The sequence below is a fragment of the Mytilus californianus genome, unplaced genomic scaffold, assembly GCF_021869535.1.
Source record: "Mytilus californianus isolate M0D057914Y unplaced genomic scaffold, xbMytCali1.0.p SCAF_6, whole genome shotgun sequence".
Lineage (NCBI taxonomy): Eukaryota > Metazoa > Mollusca > Bivalvia > Mytilida > Mytilidae > Mytilus > Mytilus californianus.
This window is the reverse complement of record NW_026262712.1, coordinates 21,625,197-21,645,294: the sequence shown is the minus strand read 5'-3', so window position 1 is coordinate 21,645,294 and position 20,098 is coordinate 21,625,197. Positions and strand designations below refer to the sequence as shown.

General features: G+C 32.0%; 1 protein-coding gene across 1 annotated transcript in view; it reads right to left on the bottom strand.

The window, feature by feature from the left end:
* LOC127706422 (uncharacterized) overlaps positions 1-20,098 on the bottom strand; it is a 65,774-nt gene that overhangs the window by 31,014 nt on the left and 14,662 nt on the right. The window contains exons 7-9 of the mRNA XM_052211052.1: positions 14,966-15,059; positions 9,274-9,337; positions 6,739-6,878 (exon numbers count right to left, since the gene is read on the bottom strand). Of these exons, the coding sequence (XP_052067012.1) occupies positions 6,739-6,878; positions 9,274-9,337; positions 14,966-15,059 (298 nt within the window). The remainder of the gene's footprint in view (positions 1-6,738; positions 6,879-9,273; positions 9,338-14,965; positions 15,060-20,098) is intronic.

The following is a 20,098-nucleotide window of genomic DNA, read 5'->3' as shown; positions in this document are numbered from 1 at the left end:
TATACATGAAGATCATCAAGAGTTTTTAGGTTTTTGTTGGTTTTTTCCAACCGGCATTCAGTATTTCGTTTTTAGATGTTTACCGTTTGGTTTATCTACAGCTGGTCATGTGTTTTCTAAAGTTTTGAGGCCACTAGTTAAGCACTGGAGATCACAAAGTTACCGTATGATCATATATTTAGATGATGGTTGGGGGATTGAGTCCTCTTTTGAGGATTGTGTGAAGCTTTATAAGGTCGTAAAGCGTGATATATTGTCGGCGGGTTTTTTCCCGAATCATGAAAAAAGTATTTGGGAACCCACAAAAGTTTTAACTTGGCTTGGGTTCCGTTGGCATTTGGACACTTTTAATTTGGAGATACCTGAAGATAAGATTGAGCGCTTTAAAACTTCTATAGATGGTATTTTTAGCAACATCAATAATATCACCGCTAGACAACTAGAACGAGTTACTGGCAAGATAATTTCTTTTATTCCCAGTTTTGGCAACATTTGCAGGATAATGTCCAGGAATATGCTCATTCTTATCACCGCTAGCAATTATTGGGATTTTCATATTCAGTTAACCAACGAAGCAATCCTAGAATTAAATTTTTGGAAGAATAATTGCAGATCACTTCCCAGGAAATCTCTCTTTCCTGTCTCATTTCTGCCGGATAGAATTGTCTTTACTGATGCAAGCGGCTTCGCTTGTGCGGGATTTGCTGTTCAAACGTCAAATAAAATTGTACATAAAATGTGGACTCCCGACGAGGCGAAGAAAAGCTCTACATTCAGAGAACTTTCAGCAGTATTTATAACCCTATTTTCCTTATTGCCTGACTTTCAAAATGGTTTGGTGAAAATTTATACAGACAATCAAAATGTAGTTAAAATTGTGCATGCTGGGAGCATGAGATCAGAATTACAAGAAATCGCTTTGAAAATATTTAATCTGTGTATTCACAATTGCATATCCCTTGAAATAGAATGGGTTCCCCGGGAGCTTAACACCACTGCAGATTTTTACAGCAAACTGTTTGACTTTAATGACTGGTATGTGAATGATGTGTATTTCAAGTATTTTAATTCTTTATGGGGTCCGTTCGATTGCGATGTTTTCGCCGACTACAACAATCACAAGTTACCTATTTTCTTTTCGGCATATTGGTGTTGATGCTTTCGGGTTTTCGTGGAATACTTATAACTGTTGGTTAGTTCCTCCTGTTCATCTTGTAGGTAGAACATTGAATCATATGTTAATTTGTAAAGGAAAGGGTACTATCGTTGTTCCGAAATGGACTTCGTCATGTTTTTGGCCTATATTGTGGTCATCATCGAACAACCAATACAAATCTGTTGTAAAGGATTTCGTAGAGTATGTTAAACCATCTGGATTTTTTTGTCAAGGTTCGGATAAAAAAAGCATTTTCATCCATTCTCCATTAACTTTCAACGTTCTCGTATTAAAGATCGATTGAAGTTAAATCCGTAAGTATATCACTCCATATTCATTTGTATTTTTTTTTTCCTCAATTATTATTTTCCGTCTGATATTATCATTCAATTTGCGACAAGATCGGGTTTTGTCATTTTTGAAGTCTCGTTTGAGAATTGTTATTCCTAGAGCTTATTTGGCGGCAAGCTCCGTTTGAACATTTCTTTTCTTGAATTATTTTTGCGGCAAAGCCCATAATGGTTTTGTTATACTGAGTTTATTTGTGAAAAGTCCCGTTTGGTATTATTATTGTCGGTGTTATACTAGTAGTGTGCAACAAATCCCGTTTAGGCATAGCATTTATAAGAATTTGTTTTGCGATACGTACTTGTTGAGCATAATCAGAATTGGAGTTGCATTTAATATGCATTTTAAAGAGATAAAACCGTTTATACCGTCTTGTGCAATTACTAAAGTCCCGTTTGGGCATAACTTTGGTTCATTTAGTATTTTATTTTTATTTCAGAGATAAGTCCCGATTGGGCCCTCTCGTATGCATACATAAGTCCCGTCTTGGGCATTATTTAGATTTATTCCGTAATTGTTCTATAATGAAGAGATAAGTCCCGTTTGGGCCCTCTAATACACTTACACAAGTCCTGTTTGGGCATTGTTTTGTTTTGATTTATTTTGAAGAGATAAGTCCCGATTGGGCCCTCTAGCACGTATACACCGAAGTCCCGTTTGGGCATTATTCTGTTTTATTTTGTTCGGTTTGATTCGACAGAGATAAGTCCCGCTTGGGCCTCTAGCACGCATGACTAGCTTCCCGTTTGGGCGTCACTTTGTGACGAATTTTACAAAGATAAGTCCCGTTTGGGCCCTCTCAAAATACCATTTAGTTTAACTTTTGTTTTATCTTTATCTAAACACATTTAGTCTGTTAGTATACTTGTATATCAAAATCGAGATTATCTTTGAATAAATTCATTTACATATAGTATTTCACAATATGATTTTTAAATATAATTAATTTCATTTAAATTTATATTTCAGTTTAGATTCAAACATTCGCATTGGGAATCCTTAAAGCAATTTTCAAATCCTGACTTGAAAGCTCTAACAGTTTCTTTATGTTCAGTAGTAACTGCTTCAAAAAGTGAAAATACTTTGAAGAAATATAAAGGATATTTTAAAAGATTCAAATACTGGTGCTTAAAGTACAATCTGCCGTTTTTGCCTACCACCGTTTGTACTGTTGCTATTTATCTTAACTACTTAATTCAATCTGGAGTTTCCACTGCCGTTTTAAACGCAGCGTACTATTCAATTAAGTGGGAACATGATCTTAATTTATACGACAGTATATTAAATGACAAATTACTAGACATGGTATTAGAAGGTGGCATAAGATTGTTATCTAAACCTTTGAAAAGGAAAGAACCCATCACCCCTACGATTTTGAAGAGTATTATTGCAAAATTCGACAAAAATGACAATTTGCCAGGATTGAGGATCTGTGCTATGATGTTGTTAGGTTTTTCTGGGTTTCTAAGATACGACGAGTTGGCACACATCCGATCTTCTGATTTAACGTTCAACGATTCTCATCTACAAATAAACATTCAAAAAAGTAAGATGGATAGATATCGACAGGGTTCTAGAACTGGCACAGACCTTTGTCCAGTTTCTATGCTACAGAAATATTTTCGCGTTGCAAGTTTGTCCGTTGGAAGCGACGAATATATCTTTAGAGCTCTGTCGTATTTTAAATCTATTGATAAGCATAAACTAGCCTGCAAGAATAGGCCTTTATCTTACACTCGAACTAGGGAAATTATTTTAGATGCACTTTCTGACATAGGCCTAAATAGATCTTTATTTGGCCTACATAGTTTAAGGAGCGGCGGTGCTACAGCAGCTGCTAGTAATTCTGTTCCCGACAGGCTTTTGAAAGCTCACGGTAGATGGAAGACAGACAAGGCTAAAGATGGTTACATTAAAGAAAATTTAGAAAATAGACTTAAAATTTCTCAAAATTTGGGATTATAATTCTGTGATTAAAAGATCCTACCTTCCTTTGTTTTTGTCGAAACTGATCAGTACAATTTCTCATCCCACATTGCTTTTTGTTTTATTTACGTATTATTAAGACAATCTTTATGTTCGTATGAGTATAGCGAAGAAGAACATAAATTCATTTCTTAATTTGGCGTATAAATATTCGCATACGCTTAGACTCGGTAATTTGGTTTTCATACATATATATCTGGATTTCGCGCCTTTTCTCTTGTCGAGAAAATTCACTGATAAGATCGACACGTATATTTTGCATTCATGATATGTTATTAAATAGAGTTATCTCTTTTCTGATTGAACATTTTTATATTTGTAGATTTCCTACCATTATTCGGAGATTCGGAGACCATGATTTACATGACCAGAATTGTCACAATATATTTATATTAAACTGATCAGTACAATTTCTCATCCCACATTGCTTTTTGTTTTATTTACGTATTATTAAGACAATCTTTATGTTCGTATGAGTATAGCGAAGAAGAACATAAATAATCTAAACCCTAAACCTTACCCTAACTCTAATCATTTTAGTGCTGTGACGGAAAATTCATACCAAATAATTAATCTAAACCCTAAACCTAACCCTAACTCTAACCACTTTAAGTGCTGTGAAGGAGAATTCATACACAAAAAATAATCGAAACCCTAAAAATAACCCTAACTCTAAACATTAAAATGCTGTGAATGAGAATTCATAGACTAAATATAATCTAAACCCTAAACCTATCCCTAACTCTAACCACTTTAAGTGCTGTGAAGGAGAATTCATACACAAAAAATAATCTAAACCGTACATCTTGTGCTTTAACAATAATTATCTTTGTGTGAGATCATATTCTTTAAAACTCGGATAACATTTTTGTCCCTATCTTCTGCTGCCTACATGAACTTTGTGCTTACTGTAACCCACTTTTCCTTTTTTTATTACAACAATATGACTGATTATCAAATTATATTTAGATAGCATAAAAAAACATAAATATACCTATAAAAAGACTTAATTTAATTTATTAGTAAAGTAGACCTACTCAATAAAAACTAAAACTAAATGGATGCTAAAATCAAAGTGCTTGTAAAGATAGCGTCAATTTATCAGTGGGAAGTGAAATTAAATATTGCATTGGTTGTACTTGATTTAACATCAATTCTAGACAAAGGAAGATAACTTCAATTTTTTTTAAAGATGACTTTAACAATTACATCATTTATATTCTAAACAGGTATGAAATTCATGCACCTTGCAAAAGTTATGTAATTTTCTTGGCAAGTGTAACATCATTTTGTGCCTTGAATATCTTAGCATATATTACATTGTTTAATTTCTGGAAATGTTCATGGATAGGATGTACAGAATGTTATGATTAATGCACTATATTTTGTGTATCAAAAAGGTAGTGATAAGTCTTGGAAAATTTAGATATCAAGTCAGTCCCATAAGGTTTTGGTTGCATTTCATGCAATCTTTACCTAAAAACTAGGAAAACTGTGTTTCTTGAGGTCAAAGACAAGATCAAGGGTCTTCTATGATAGTTTATTTCATATCAGTTAAGAATTAGCTTCTTTTATTGGATAACAAGGTGCAACATGACATTCTTTATTCTTTAGTAAAAACTTTCATTGGTCTTTAACAGAAAAAACAAACCAGAAAACCAGTTTTTAACAGATTTTACATATTTATAACTAGAGGGGCGTGGTTTCTCTGTTTAGAGTGATGTCAATTTTATATTGCAATTGTTGAATTGTTTACCATATGTTTTCGTTAATTACAAAATTATAGAAAACTATTTTGTATTCATAAACTGAAAAAATGCACTTAAATGAATGGAACTGACTTATAGTTATCCCTATGATTGGTCTTCACACTTTCCTATCAGTGTAATAGATTCTCCATAGGCGGTAATGTTAACGTTTTCTTCTGTTGCTCAGGCCATATCGTAAACTTGGATATGTATGATGGCTCATTTTGAAGCTGAGACACTTGTACATGTGTGGTGCGATTTTTTGGGGTGGCAAGTGTGATTCCTTTTCCCATTAAGTGCCCAACCCAGAAAGATAGTGAAAAATGTCACTCTCCTCAGGAAATAATCCAAAAATTCTGACCACAAAAATCATTAAAAATTATGTCCTTTGTAACTATTTGTTAGGTTTATTTTTGTATACTTTTTTTCACATCACATCAGCTCTATAAAACACCAGTCCTAGTTCTTTTATGTAAATTTTTTAAAAATCAAAGCTTCCACAACTGTATGGAATTTTTTAATGAGAGTCATAAATCTGTGTCCCTCATCTCAAGGTCCATTAGGGATATTGACCCAGTTACTCTAATTTGCTTTGAACAATTTGAATTTTTGAGATTCACATGGTTCCTCAAACAAATGAACATAATAGTAATTGAAGAACTGGTCATTATCGTGATACATGGACAGCCAGTAGGACAGCGGTATTGACTGGGACAGTCGCCTATGGCTCGGTCTTTATTTCTGTCTTAGTTAATACCACTGTCCTGTGGGCAGTCCATATATCACAATAATGACCAGTTTTTCTATAACTATTATGTAAGTAAACAGAAAAACGAAGATAAATATTTTGAAAATTTGGCTCTGGATACAGTATTTTGGTCATAAACAAGCTCATGTCCAAATTTCATAAGATTCCACGAAGGTTTGACAAAGTTATTGATGCCTAAAAAAATCTTAAACACAACCTGGTCCAAAATTTTAACACAACCAATTACAAATTCTATGAACACTATGTTTTGCTTACTTAACATAAATGTTGCAAGCTTCACAAAAAGGAGATGTCATATGATTGCCATTGAGTCAACTTTCCATATAGACCAAAGTGCAAAGCTGCATTTACCCCATGTTTTATTTTTCGCCATAGCAACCATGTTTGTTGACCAATCAAAATTTAAACAAAAATAATTTTGGCCTCGATACCATAAGGATCATTTATTCAAAGATTGATTGGATTAGTACTTGCAGAAGAGAAGATCTTTGAAAACCTTTACACTAGATAACAGACACAAAGGAATGGAAATAGCTCACATTGTATATTAGAACAGGTAAGCTAAATAGGGATGTCTTAACTGGTTTATCGAGGGGAGGGGCAGGATTCAGAGTCACTAAATTCACTTCTTTTATCAGGTTTTGTTTCCAAAAACAAACATTTTAAATAAAATATACTTATGAAATAGTTATCAATCAATCAATCAGGCTAGGCATATCTAATATACCAACCTTCTTTCTGAGATTTCTTCTTCCAGAATTTCACTTTCTCTGTCTTTGAAGGAGCTTTAAATTCAAAGTCGAATTTTCCATCCATTGAGGGCGAGCCTGGATCATTACTATATGTTTCCTCTTCAAAATTTAATATGTTCCTGGAAAAACATAAATTTGGTCTTCTATTCATTTAGTTACAAAAAGTAAAGGTTACATGATACCAATGAAGGAAAACCATGAGTTATGGTTCTTGCTGATGTCGACATCCATTAATGGACAGCTAAAGGTAAAACCTGATATTTTATAATAACTTTGAATGAACTAAACAAACAATTTGCCTCAGTCTGGTATAGAAGATGAAGAAGAAGATATTTTATTTCCAATTATGGGCCCCAAAGGGCATAAACATTACAACATCGATAATTTTCATAATACAATACAAACAATGATATAAAAAAAAGATTAATGAGAACTATTTAAGTTCTTAAAGAATATGTAGATAAGAATCTATAATATGTGGCTTTTTTAAATACTAATGCATTTTAATGCAAGTGGGTTGACATAGATAACAAACAAGCAGCCCAAAAAGAAAAAAGAAAAATAGATATCCATATATGTATAGTACACAATAAGTTGGATCAATTAAACATATAATAACGAGCCAAAAAGGTAGTAGAAGTTAAGCATGAGTATGACTCATCCTATATATTAGTATAAAATAGTTAAAAGATAAACGTTTTTTTTTTATTTCAAATTTGCAAATATATATGATTATGTATTAACAAGAATGTATTCATAGTACACAGATGCCCCACTCGCACTATCATTTTCTATGTTCAGTGGACTGTGAAAATTCGAAATTGATCTGTAAGATGTCATTTCAAAGCAATACACCAAATATAAAATAAATATTGTTAAGCACGAAGAAAATAAATGTGGGAATCTGATTTGCTGGACTGATGGATGAACAGACAGATAGAGTGCAAACTGTCCCCTTCGACTTCGGATCAATCGGTAAAAGTTCTGTTTCATAGAAGCTATGTAAATTCAATTTAAAAGTTACAAACCATTAAGTAAGAATTGCAAAACCTTTTACCTGAAATGTACTTGAGATGTAAATTCTGAAACCATATATATTGTTATATACAGAACTTGCTGGGCAAAATTCAATAAAAACACATAGCCTATGAAATAAAATGCTCCTCTGGGCGCAGCTTGATACGACTGCAGAGGTCGAACCCTGAACAGTTGGGGCAAGTATGGACACAACATTCAAGCTTGATACAGCACTGAATTTGGATTGTAATTAAATATTTGACACAGCAGAGGTTTCTGACACAGAATGAATGTGGTCTAAGAACTTAAAAAAATTTAATTTACCTATTCAAACCATATCATTATTATTTGCTTTTATATATAAATCAGAAATAACCAATTTAAAATGGAAAATTTTAAAGAAAAAAAAGGAAAAAAAAATCCCCCCCCCCTCCAAATTTTTTGAACCCCCTTATGATTCATCAACCCCAAACTCAATCACAGCCTTCCCTTTGTGGTATGGTACCTTGCAGTACAATTTAAGAGAGATCCATACACTTGAACACAAGTTATTGTCTGGAAACTAGAAAAATGCTTATTTTTGGTCCCTTTTTGGCCCCTTCTTCCTAAATGTTTTGGGCAATTACCCCCAAACTCAATTCCAGCTTTCCCTTTGTGATATGGAACCTTGTAGTACAATTTCATAAAGATCCATACACTTACACACAAGTTATTGTCCTGAAACTAGAAAAATGCTTGTTTTTTTGCCCCTTTTTGGCCCCTAATTCCTAAAATTTTGAGGCAATTACCCCCAAATCAATTCCAGCCTTCCCTTTGTGGTATGGTACCTTGCAGTACAATTTCAGAGAGATCCAAACACTTGAACACAAGTTATTGTCTGGAAACTAGAAAAATGTTTATTTTTGGCCCCTTTTTGGCCCCTTATTCCTAAATGTTTTGGGCAATTACCCCCAAACTCAATTCCAGCTTTCCCTTTGTGATATGGAACCTTGTAGTACAATTTCATAAAGATCCATACACTTACACACAAGTTATTGTCATGAAACTAGAAAAATTCTTGTTTTTTGCCCCTTTTTTGCCCCTAATTCCTAAAATTTTGAGGCAATCACCCCCAAAACCAATCCCAGCATTCCCTTTGTGATATGGAACCTTGTGGTACAATGTCAGAGAGATCCATACACTAACACACAAGTTATGTCTGGAAGTTACAAAAATGCTTATCTTTGACCCCTTTTTGGCCCCTAATTCCTTAACTGTTGGTACCATAACCCCAAAAATCAATCCCAACCTTCCTTTTGTGGTATTGAACCTTATGGTAAAATGTCATAGAGATCCATTCACTTAAACTAAAGTTAGAGTGCGAAAACCAATGTGTCTTCAGACGACGACGACGCCGCCATACCAATATACGACCGCAAAATTTTTTTGTGGTCGTATAAAAACCTGAATATTATGGAAAAATAGACTTATGAGGAGCAACCACCCTTATAATCTCACTTGATCTTCTTTCCTGCAGCAATTATCTTGTGCTGCAAATCGACACTTTCCTTCATCTTTTCCACTGAAAAAAATATTAAAACAATTATTTTCCTTTTTCTTGTTTTTTATGTCCCCCAACATGAAACTAGAAACTTTATAAGTTTGTAAAGGAGTTAGACAGTATAACAATGATATCTATGAAATAAGAAACTTTATAAGTTTGTAAAGGAGTTAGACAGTATAACAATGATATCTATGACATTAGAAACTTTATAAGTTTGTAAAGGAGTTAGACAGTATAACAAAGATATCTATGACATTAGAAACTTTATAAGTTTGTAAAGGAGTTAGACGGTATATGTTTTTCATGGAAAGTATATTCATAATATTTGGGACCTATATGACACTGCACCTACTCATTATCCACCCATGTGCTTTGGTCATTTACGACTGTTGATGGACTGTTAGACCCCAAGGCTATCTTAAGCCTAGTAGTCAGAGCTTACACTAATATAATATTATAAAATATGTACATTTCTTCACTTTTTTGTTAATACATTTCTGAATTACTAAGGTCCCATTTTTCCCTCAGGTAAAGTTGACCTTAGAGAGTTTTGTGTTCAAGGTCTTACAAGGCCACACTCTTGGAAATTGAAAATAAAAATGTGTGAAATAATATAATGGAGATGTTAAGAAGACTTTAAAAGTCAAAATGATATCAGAATTCATACTAAGTCTTTTAATTGTATATGAAGCATTAGCATTGGGGAGTCAAAGCTCACAAATGAAGTAAAACTGCAAAATATCCCAAAAAGGCTAATTTTAAAAATATTTATAAGTGAGACAATATGACCTATATTTTTACAAAGAACTTAACGTATCTTATTGGGCAAAACCATGTTTAAAATTACCTCTTTTGGTCAAATACACCAATGTTAATGATGACATCTATAGTGCAACAGACACTTATTGATCCATCCCAAGGATTGCTTATTGATTTTGTCATCAATGATTTTTAGGTGGATGGAAACAGGAATATTCGAAAGGATGGTGTGAAGCATTTTTTTCCAGCTTTGGTCTCATATTTTTAAGAAAGAGACTTTTAAAAATGAACAATATTAACCTTAAAATTAACTTTTTTTTCTTTATTAAACTTGGGTTTCTTTCTTTATTGCAAAAAAACCCAAACATTTCCTATATTGAAAAAATACAATAATTTATGCTTTTAAAAAAACAATATAATCTGGAATAAAGACGAATACAATTGTTGCAATTTGCTCATTTTAGAAATATGGTAAAATTGTTTCAAGTAACTCTCCAATAATTGTTAAATAAGTTATTGATTTTTTTAAAGCCACTAGCATTTTTTTTTATTTTTCAGATTTTCATTTTTGTCTTTTTTTTTAAAAAACCCAACAAAATTAGTCCTTACTTATGCATCTTTTAGACATAATTTCAGAATGTGTCTGTGTGGAGTATATGAAAAGTAACATGAACATATTCACATCTATCATTTTATATGAAAAAGAGTTTGCAAATTTATATAAAAGTTTGAAGAGGATGGGATTCCAATCATAACTTTATCTCCAATTACTTTTAAAGATCATGCTGGAAATGGTCACTTTCTTCAGCTCGATGATAATGATTAGATTGAAAAGTGTTTGCATATGTGTGTGTTGGGGGAAAAAGGGGACAATTTTCTTAAAGTGAAAGGCAAACCATGATGTTTATGCATGTTAACCTCTTGTGCTAGGTTGCTGAACCAAAATACACTATTGTGATTTACTTCTTTTGTATGAACAATTATCTACGACAAATAAAACAATTAATATTATACAAATGATATAAAATTTCCCTGAATTTACTATTGATGGGATATTGTGGCATGATTTAGAAAATAGATGAGGTCTTTCTTTGATAATTAGAACTAAATAAAACTAATCAAAGAACAAAACAAGTCTAACCTGTGAAGTTTTATAGAAAATGGGCAAACAACACTACACACAATGTTTACAAAAATATAACAAGAGGCTCTCGAGAGCCTGAATCACTCACCTGTTTTTCAGAGGAGAAGATTTTTAAATATTAGCAAACTTGATGAACAAATTGTGAAAAATTGTCTTTAAAGGGCAATAACTCCTTAAGGGGTCAATTGACAATTTTGGTCATTTCACTTTTTTGAAGATCTTACATTGCTGAACATTATTGCTGTTTACACTTTATATCTATCTATAATAATATTCAAAATAATAACAAAAAATTTCGTTAAAACTACCAATTCAGTGGCAGAAACCCAACAATGGGTTGTTCGAATCGTCTGAAAATTTCAGGGCTGATAAATCTTGACCAATTGAACAATTTTATCCCTTGTCACATTTGCTGTAAAAGCTTTAGTTTTTGAGATATAAGCCAAAAACTGCATTTGACCTTTATGTTCTATTTTTAGCCATGGCAGCCATGTTTGTCGATGGATCAAAACTTCGGATACAATTTATAAACCAGTTACCTTAAGGAACATTAAGTTAAAGTTTGAAGGTATTTGGCCCTGTATTTTCAGAGGAGAAGATTTTTAAATATTAGCAAACTTGATGAACAAATAATGTAAAATTGTCCTTAAAGGGCAATAACTCCTTAAGGGGTCAATTGACAATTTTGGTCATTAACTTTTTTTGTAGATCTTACTTTGCTGAACATTATTGCTGTTTACAGTTTATATCTATCTATAATAATATTCAAGATAATAACAAAAAACTGCAAAAATTCCTTAAAACTAACAATTTAGTGGCAGCAACCCAACAATGGGTTATTCGATTCATCTGAAAATTTCAGGGCTGATAGATTTTGACCAATTGAACAATTTAACCCCCATGTCAGATTTGCTGTAAAAGCTTTAGTTTTTGAGATATAAGCCAACGCAGGGTGCAGCTTTATACGACCGCAGATGTCAAACCCTGAACAATTGGGTCAAGTATGGACACAACATTCAAGCTTGATACAGCTCTGAATTTGGATTGTGATAAAATTTTTGATATAATATGAGTTTCTAACACAAAACAAACGTCAAGATCTTACAAATCTATTGCGCAATATTGTGCAATTAAAGATTTCTTCTTCAAACTTTTCAAAAATTTGGAAATTGAGAAATTTGGAAAAAAAAATTGAAAACTACTACCACCCCCCCTTTTTTACAATTAGTCCAAAACCTGACATTCCTTTATACATAATTCACAAGAAGTGTAAGGGAGGAATATCTGAACATACCCAACATTGTATGTTAAATGTTTTTGAATTACCTTCCTTACACTGCTTTTAAATTGTCTTAATTGTCCATTGACCAGAAAAACCTAGTTTTCCCCCTTTTTTGCCCCCTAATTCCAAAACATTTTGAGCCATAACCCCCCAAAGTCAATACTAACCATCCCTTCATGGTATGGAAATCTGTGGAATAATTTCAGAGAGATTCATACACTTAAACACAAGTTATTGTTTGAAAACTGCAAAAATACTCATTTTGGGCCCCCTTTTTGGCCCCTAATTACTTAACTATTGGGACCATAACCCCCAAAATCAATCCCAACCTTCCTTTAGTGGTATTGAAACTTCTTGTAAAAATTTAAAGAGATCTATTCACTTAAACTAAAGTTATTGTCTGGAAACTAAAAGCGTCTTTGGACGACGACAACGACGACAACGACATGATAGCATTATACGACGCAAAAATTTTTTTCTGGTCGTATAAAAACTGCATTTGACCCCTATGTTCTATTTTTAGCCATGGCCGCCATGTTTGTCGATGGATCAAAATTTTGGATACAATTTATAAACTAGATACCCTAAGGAACATTTAGTTAAAGTTTGAAGGTATTTGGCCTAGTAGTTTCAGAGGAGAAGATTTTTGAAATAGTTTATGACGACAGACGACGCGGATGGACGTCAAGTGATGGCATAAGCTCACATGGGGCCCTCCGGACCTGGTGAGCTAAAAAAGAAGATGTGGTATGATTGTCAATGAGACAACTCTCCACAAGAGACCAAAATGACACAGAAATTAATAACTATAGGTCACTGTACAGCCTTCAACAATGAGCAAAGCCCATACCGCATAGTCAGCTATAAAAGGCCCCGAAATGACAATGTAAAACAATTCAAATAAGAAAACTAAAGGCCTTATGTACAAAAAATGAACGAAAAAAAAATATGTAACACATAAACAAACGACAACCACTGAAGTATAGGTTACAGGAGTATAGAGTCACTTAAACCTCTCTAGTTTCATATAAAACAAATCTGTTATGTATTCTTGACCATACTTGTGGAATAATTTGTTGATACATATACAGTTAAGAAATATCACAAATGTTAATTCTTTCAAATACAAAATAACAGATCACTTATTGAAATCACCTGTTGAAAAATATTGAAAACTGATTATGTCATCACGTTTATTTCTTTCATAACATTTTATCAAGTTGTATTTAACATTATTTTCATACTTGACTTTTATACTAATGTATGCAATGTAGATGTTTGCATTTTGTTTATGATTTGTTTTATATTGAGGGCCTCGGGGAAGATAAGTTATATAGCTAACTGAGTAACTCTCTAAAAATAAAGTATTGTTGTTGCTGTTCAGTGAAACTGTGAGCTACTGCTCACTGATGATTACCCCGCTGAAATATTCAAATTAACAGGAAGCTGTTGAGTGATGAATCTGAAAACGCATCACACAGTATAGCTGACTTATATAAACCCTGAAACAAAATTTAAGAAATCTTTGTATAGTAGTTCATCGGAAAAATGTGACAAAAATTTTCCACTTGGCTTTTTGGCTTTCATGTTTAAATTATACAAGTGTTCGGTTAACCGGAAGTTGTTGAGTGATGAATCTGAAAACGCATCACACAGTATAGCTGACTTATATAAACCCTGAAACAAAATTTCAGAAATCTTTGTATAGTAGTTCATCGGAAAAATGTGACAAACATTTTCCACTTGGCTTTTTGGCTTTCATGTTTAAATTATACAAGTGTTCGGTTAACTGGAAGTTGTTGAGTGATGAATCTGAAAACGCACCACATGGTATAGCCGACTTATATGAACCCTGAAACTCAATTTCAGAAATCCTTGTCAAGTAGTTCCTGAGAAAGATGAGACGAAAATATTCATGGGACGGACAGATAGACGGACAGTACCACTGATGGATTGACAAACAGAAAAAAAACAGTATACCCCAACTTTTTTAAAGCGGGGGTATAACACTCTTTTAAAGGGGGGTTATAATTACAGCTGATCGAAATGTAAACAGTCATTAAATGCATTATCCAGTATTCAGACAGTGTAAAACACATCTAACTTTTTTTCTAATTACCTTTCGGTCTACTGTGGCCACCAAACCTAGCCAATTCGCTGTTTCAGAATTTAATGTATCTGGGTAATATTTTCCAAAGTGTCATGAGTGGTCTAAAATGACTGCAACAATTGATATTCAACTTATGAAGTGATGGTAATTTAATTTTGAGATACAAACAATAAAATTACCCATTGTTCTTTAGGATCTGAAAGAGCCTATAGATTAAATGTTAAACACTTGTATGTTAGCGTCTTAAATGTGGATGAAATGTTTGACACTTGAATTTTGAAAGAAGCTGCTAGTTAATTTAGCAGTGATAACTAATTTTCAGATTTTAAAAGAAGTTTAATGTCCACTTACTAATAAAGTCAGCTGGGTTGTACCACGATGGCACTGGAATTCCTGCATCTTCAAAATGATCAACAACAAGTCTAGTTTCACCAAAGTATGCCATCTATAATCAGTAAGACTTTATCAATTTCAATATAAACTAAAATCAAATATAAATGTATACTTTTAATTTTTATTTCCACTTCTCAAGTGTTAACTTAAAAAACCAAGTGAATTAAATGGAAATCACCTAAATAATTTTTTTAAGTGCCAGGATCATATTACTCATTTACCTACAATCATTTACTTTCAAAACAATAGGTCTGTCTTTTGAAAAACAAACTGGATGATATCAAGTTTCAATGAAATGTGCTTCAAGGCAAAGAATAATGGGTGCGTCTAAACACTGCTTAGGAGTCCTTAGTGCACTAAGGACTTATGATATGCCACTAAGGACTAGATGGGGTGCTATTACCTTTAATGTCTTTTCATATTATGGTAGATATTGATATTTAATGCATAAATTTCAAATTTTATAGAAAAATAATCACAAATAAATGAGTTATTCAACATTGTGAAGACATGTGCCTGTTTTTCTTTGATATGCCGAAAATCAATGAACCGTTAGACACGTGTCAAATTACATAACTGATTACACAGGAATCCTGCTATCTGTTGTGTTTAATCGACAATATTGGAAAAGTTGGATACTAATAAATGAATTGTTTTCAGATTATAGTTCAGTGATCAATTTTGATTTGACTTCGCACTGAATAAGTTGTTAAAATTTTATTCATGTTTTTTTTTTCAGATTCTCAAGAGTATTTTGTAATTATTTCTTGTAAATAATAGATTTGTTTCCAGAGCAATTTATCTAAATTTATTGTCATATATGAAGACGTTTAGCAATGTATTACTGGACAAAACGAAATCAATAAGATAATAAATCTTTACTACATGCAACCACACTAATTTCATATATGAACTGTTTGGGCAGAGATTATCTTATGCGTTTGCTATGGTTCATTTTCAAAATTTTTACTACGTAATACCAAACTTATTCAATGCAAGCTACATGTAAACAGACGTATTTAAAACATGAACAGTTTGGACAGAGTTTATATATCTTTTGCGTTTGCTATGGTTCATTTTCAAAATTTTTATCATATGAAGAACACGTTTGAGCAATATATTTCTGGACAAAAACGAATTCAATATGATAATAAATTTTTACTACATGCAACCAATATAAGAAAGAAGATGTGGTATGATTGACGATGAGACAACTCTTCACAAGAGACAAAATGACACAGAAATTAATAACTATGAGTCACCGTACGGCCTTCAACAATGAGTAAAGCACATACAACATAGTCATTATTTCATGCAATATCTTAAACAGACAATTTGCCACGGTTAAAAAAATACAAATCGGATTTCCTTCTGACATACGTGTTCTTCTTAAAGAAAAAATAGATTTAAAGAAATTATATTTGAAAATATTTCTGTTGGTTTTGTTTCAAGGATTTGTATAGTTATATACTATACAAATCCTTGTTTTTTTTCATTTTTACACGTGACAGATTTAGGTATAAAGTATTCAAATTATCTTGTATTACAAAAAATGATTATTTTCACATCATGAAAAAGCATATTTTCAAAGCAATCGTACGAAGCATAACCTTTTTATGTCAAAATTATATCTATAGCTCTAAATTAACACATACGGGATAATTTTCGTAAATAATGTGCTAAAAACTGTGGAACATTTAAAAAAACATTTGTCTCCTTTATATATTTGAAAATGAAACTTCAAAGTTCGATAATGATATTTAAACTTCTTATACTTTGAGAAAAAAAAATGTCGAACAATTACAAAAAAATAATACAGTATGAAGCCTTTGTAAACAGCTATCAAACTGGTTGAAAACTAGTGGTTTTGAATAACCCCAAGGACGTCACATGATTTTTTTTTCAATTCAATCATAATTCGTACTAAGTATGAAGCAGTAATAGAAAGTGGAGAAGCAAACACCAGGTTTTGATAGTTTTTTTTCGGAATTTACTCATAAATTTTAATGAAACACGCATCTTTGTCGGAATTAAAATTAAAACAAAAAACTTATAAATATATCTATTCCTTTTGTCTTGGTATCTTTAAATATTACTTCCATGCTCTTACATAAACATTTAACAAGCAGACCACACTCTTAACTTATTAGTTGGCGCACATCAAAGTCGTGCACAGATGGCAAATAACTTTGTCGAGAAAGATATAAAAAATAAATAAAATTATTTGTCCTTTTAATCATTGCAAATAAGAACAACATATTTAATTATAAATTATTAAGCATTAATCTTTTGGATACAATTGTTAATTACTTAAAATAAAAAGATTTTGATTGTTTATTCAGTTGTTATGTTATATGGCACGTGTCAATCGGTTCACCGATTTTCGGCATATCAAAGAAAAATGGGCACGTGCTTAAACAATGCTTAGTAACTCGTTTATTTGTGATTATTTTTCTATAAAATTTAAAATTTATGTATTAAATATCAATCTCTAACTTAATATGGAAAAATAATACATGTAACAGCACCCCATCTTGTCCTTAGTGGCATAGTATACGTCCTTAGTGCACTAAGGACTCCTTAGCAGTGTTTAGACGTACCGAAGAATAATCAAATTAAAAAGCAAACTATGGCTTGTTTAAACATTTACATGTGATTCATTTGATAGTAGTAGTGTTTAGTTGACAATTTGGGTTTTACTGTTACGTTTTTTATCTCTAATATTTTTTAGGGTTTTAAGCAGGAACATTCCTTTCCATCTTTAATACACAGTTTTTTACATCTTACTTGTAAATTACAATTTTGTGCTCTCTTCATTCAGTTACTGATTTTTTTTCATTTATATATAACATTATACTTAAAGCATGAATGGCCTAATTTAACATGAACGTTATACAATTTCTTGCAAAACTTTTAAAAAAATAATGTTTTGACGGTATACAAGCTAATAGTGAGCTATTTAAAAGTTTTTCTTGTCATATCACACACTTTGAGAAGTCATGTCATGACCCTAAATTCAATGGTTGTTTTGTACATAAATCTGGCTGATGATTTTCTTGTCTGAATAGTTTTACATTTTATAACCTTTTATAGCCTGCTATCTTGCTCATTGCTGAAGGCCTGAATGACCTATATTTCCTAACTTTTATTTGTCAATCAAAATGAAAAAAAAAATGACTTTTGACTCATTAAGATGCTTCAAAGTCACCGAAGAATGGCTGATCCTCTAGGGCTTAAAGGTATGGCATCCACTTCCATCATTATTTTCAGTCTCTATAGAAAAACAAAAATTATTTCCTACAAAAGTATTGTTCTAATAGCATTTCTCTACCATAACTTCTGTTCCAATATCAGTATATGTGCAGAAAATATGCAATTATGTTTGTGTAGAAATTTTTGAAAGAAACAATTTTGGAAACATTGTTAGCAGAATAAATGGAATGTCAGTAGAGTATCCAGGAATGAAGTCCCTTTATAAATTTGTCATCTTTTAAATAGGATATTGTACCAAGATAAAATTATGTAAAGATGCTTAAATAAGGGTATTCATTCATCTTTCAACTTCTTTTAAATTCTAAGTGATTCTATATGTATTGATGGTTGATTGTCTGAGTAAATGGGCCCAAACTTATGTTCCATTTAGCCAGGATGAAATGACTCTATCAATACTCAAAAATGTATTGCTCTCTTAGATGCTGGTCATGAATCTTGGAGAACTCTTTAAGAAACCATGGCGGGGACTACTATTATGAAAAGCAATTGAAATGTTGCAGTTTAATTTAGAGAATAAAAAATCTGTCCCTCAATTATGATAAAATTGCACTGAAAAAATGGGCTAAACTTGGGTTCCAGTTCCAGTTCCAAATAGATGACAAGGGAAAGAACTGGGATAAACTAAATATCAATCCTCTATCATAAGTACTCAATCAAAACAAGCCTAAACAGACAAATTCAGTCTAAAAATCCAAAGTCAAAACCTACTATTTAGATTGATTAGTATACAAAAAAAAAGAATCTCAGCAAAACACCAGCACTCAGAAAACTTGAAAATTATGTTAATATCAATGACTACCAATAGGATATGACACTGAACACAAACTATGCAATGTCCTCCATGTTTTACAGAGAACCTAGTGATTTGGTTTGCTATAGGAGTTATGTAGCAATAATATGGCATGTTAGTTGGTATATTTGTGCTTCACACTGATCTATTGAGTTGGGCCATTTCACAATAACTTGTGATCATTGATGTAACACCACTGTCCCAGGTTAGGAGGAAGCACTCATGTTTAACCCACCCAATTCTGTTGTCCTAAGTCAGGAGCCTGTAATTCATTGGTTGTAATTGGTTCATGTCTGTCATATGTGTTTTTCTTGAATTTTTTTTGTATAAATTAGGCCATTAGTTTTTCTGTTTGAATTATTTTCTATTTTTTCATGTCAGGTTTATTTTATAGCTGACTAGAATCTTAATTAAGGCTATATTTCTTATGGATAGTGATTTTGGTCACATGTTCTTTTGGAGGGAAATTCTATTATTCTGCCCACTCTCATTTCAACTGTCAAACTGAGCAGTTATATTTCACAATTCTGGAGTTTGTAAATTGGCTTGATATACATATAAATTGTTATATTTATTGCTGAATCTTTGGGAATCTGAATTACTACTTTACAGGTCAGTTGTATATACTTTTCTCACATTATTTTAATAGTCCTAGAGTTTTTAACAGAGTATGCAAAATTTGGTTAGATTGATTGGATTGAATGGAGAAATGAATTTGTAGTGTGAATCTGACCTTTAAGAATGATAAATACAATTAATTAACCATAACATGCTTTAAATCATTAAAGATTGATAAATGATTAATATATTAAATAATCCTAAATAATAGATTATAATATAGCATTGGAGTGAAATGATATTAAATAGAAAGAAAGAGTTTTCTTGTGTATAAATAAGAAGTAATTAAATAGTTAAATATTCATTTTAAACCTTTATTATGTTTTAGTATCTTAGGGAACAGATTTTCTTATTTTTGATTTGTGTTCATATTATGAAGTCATATTGTAGACATGGAACACATTAGTTAT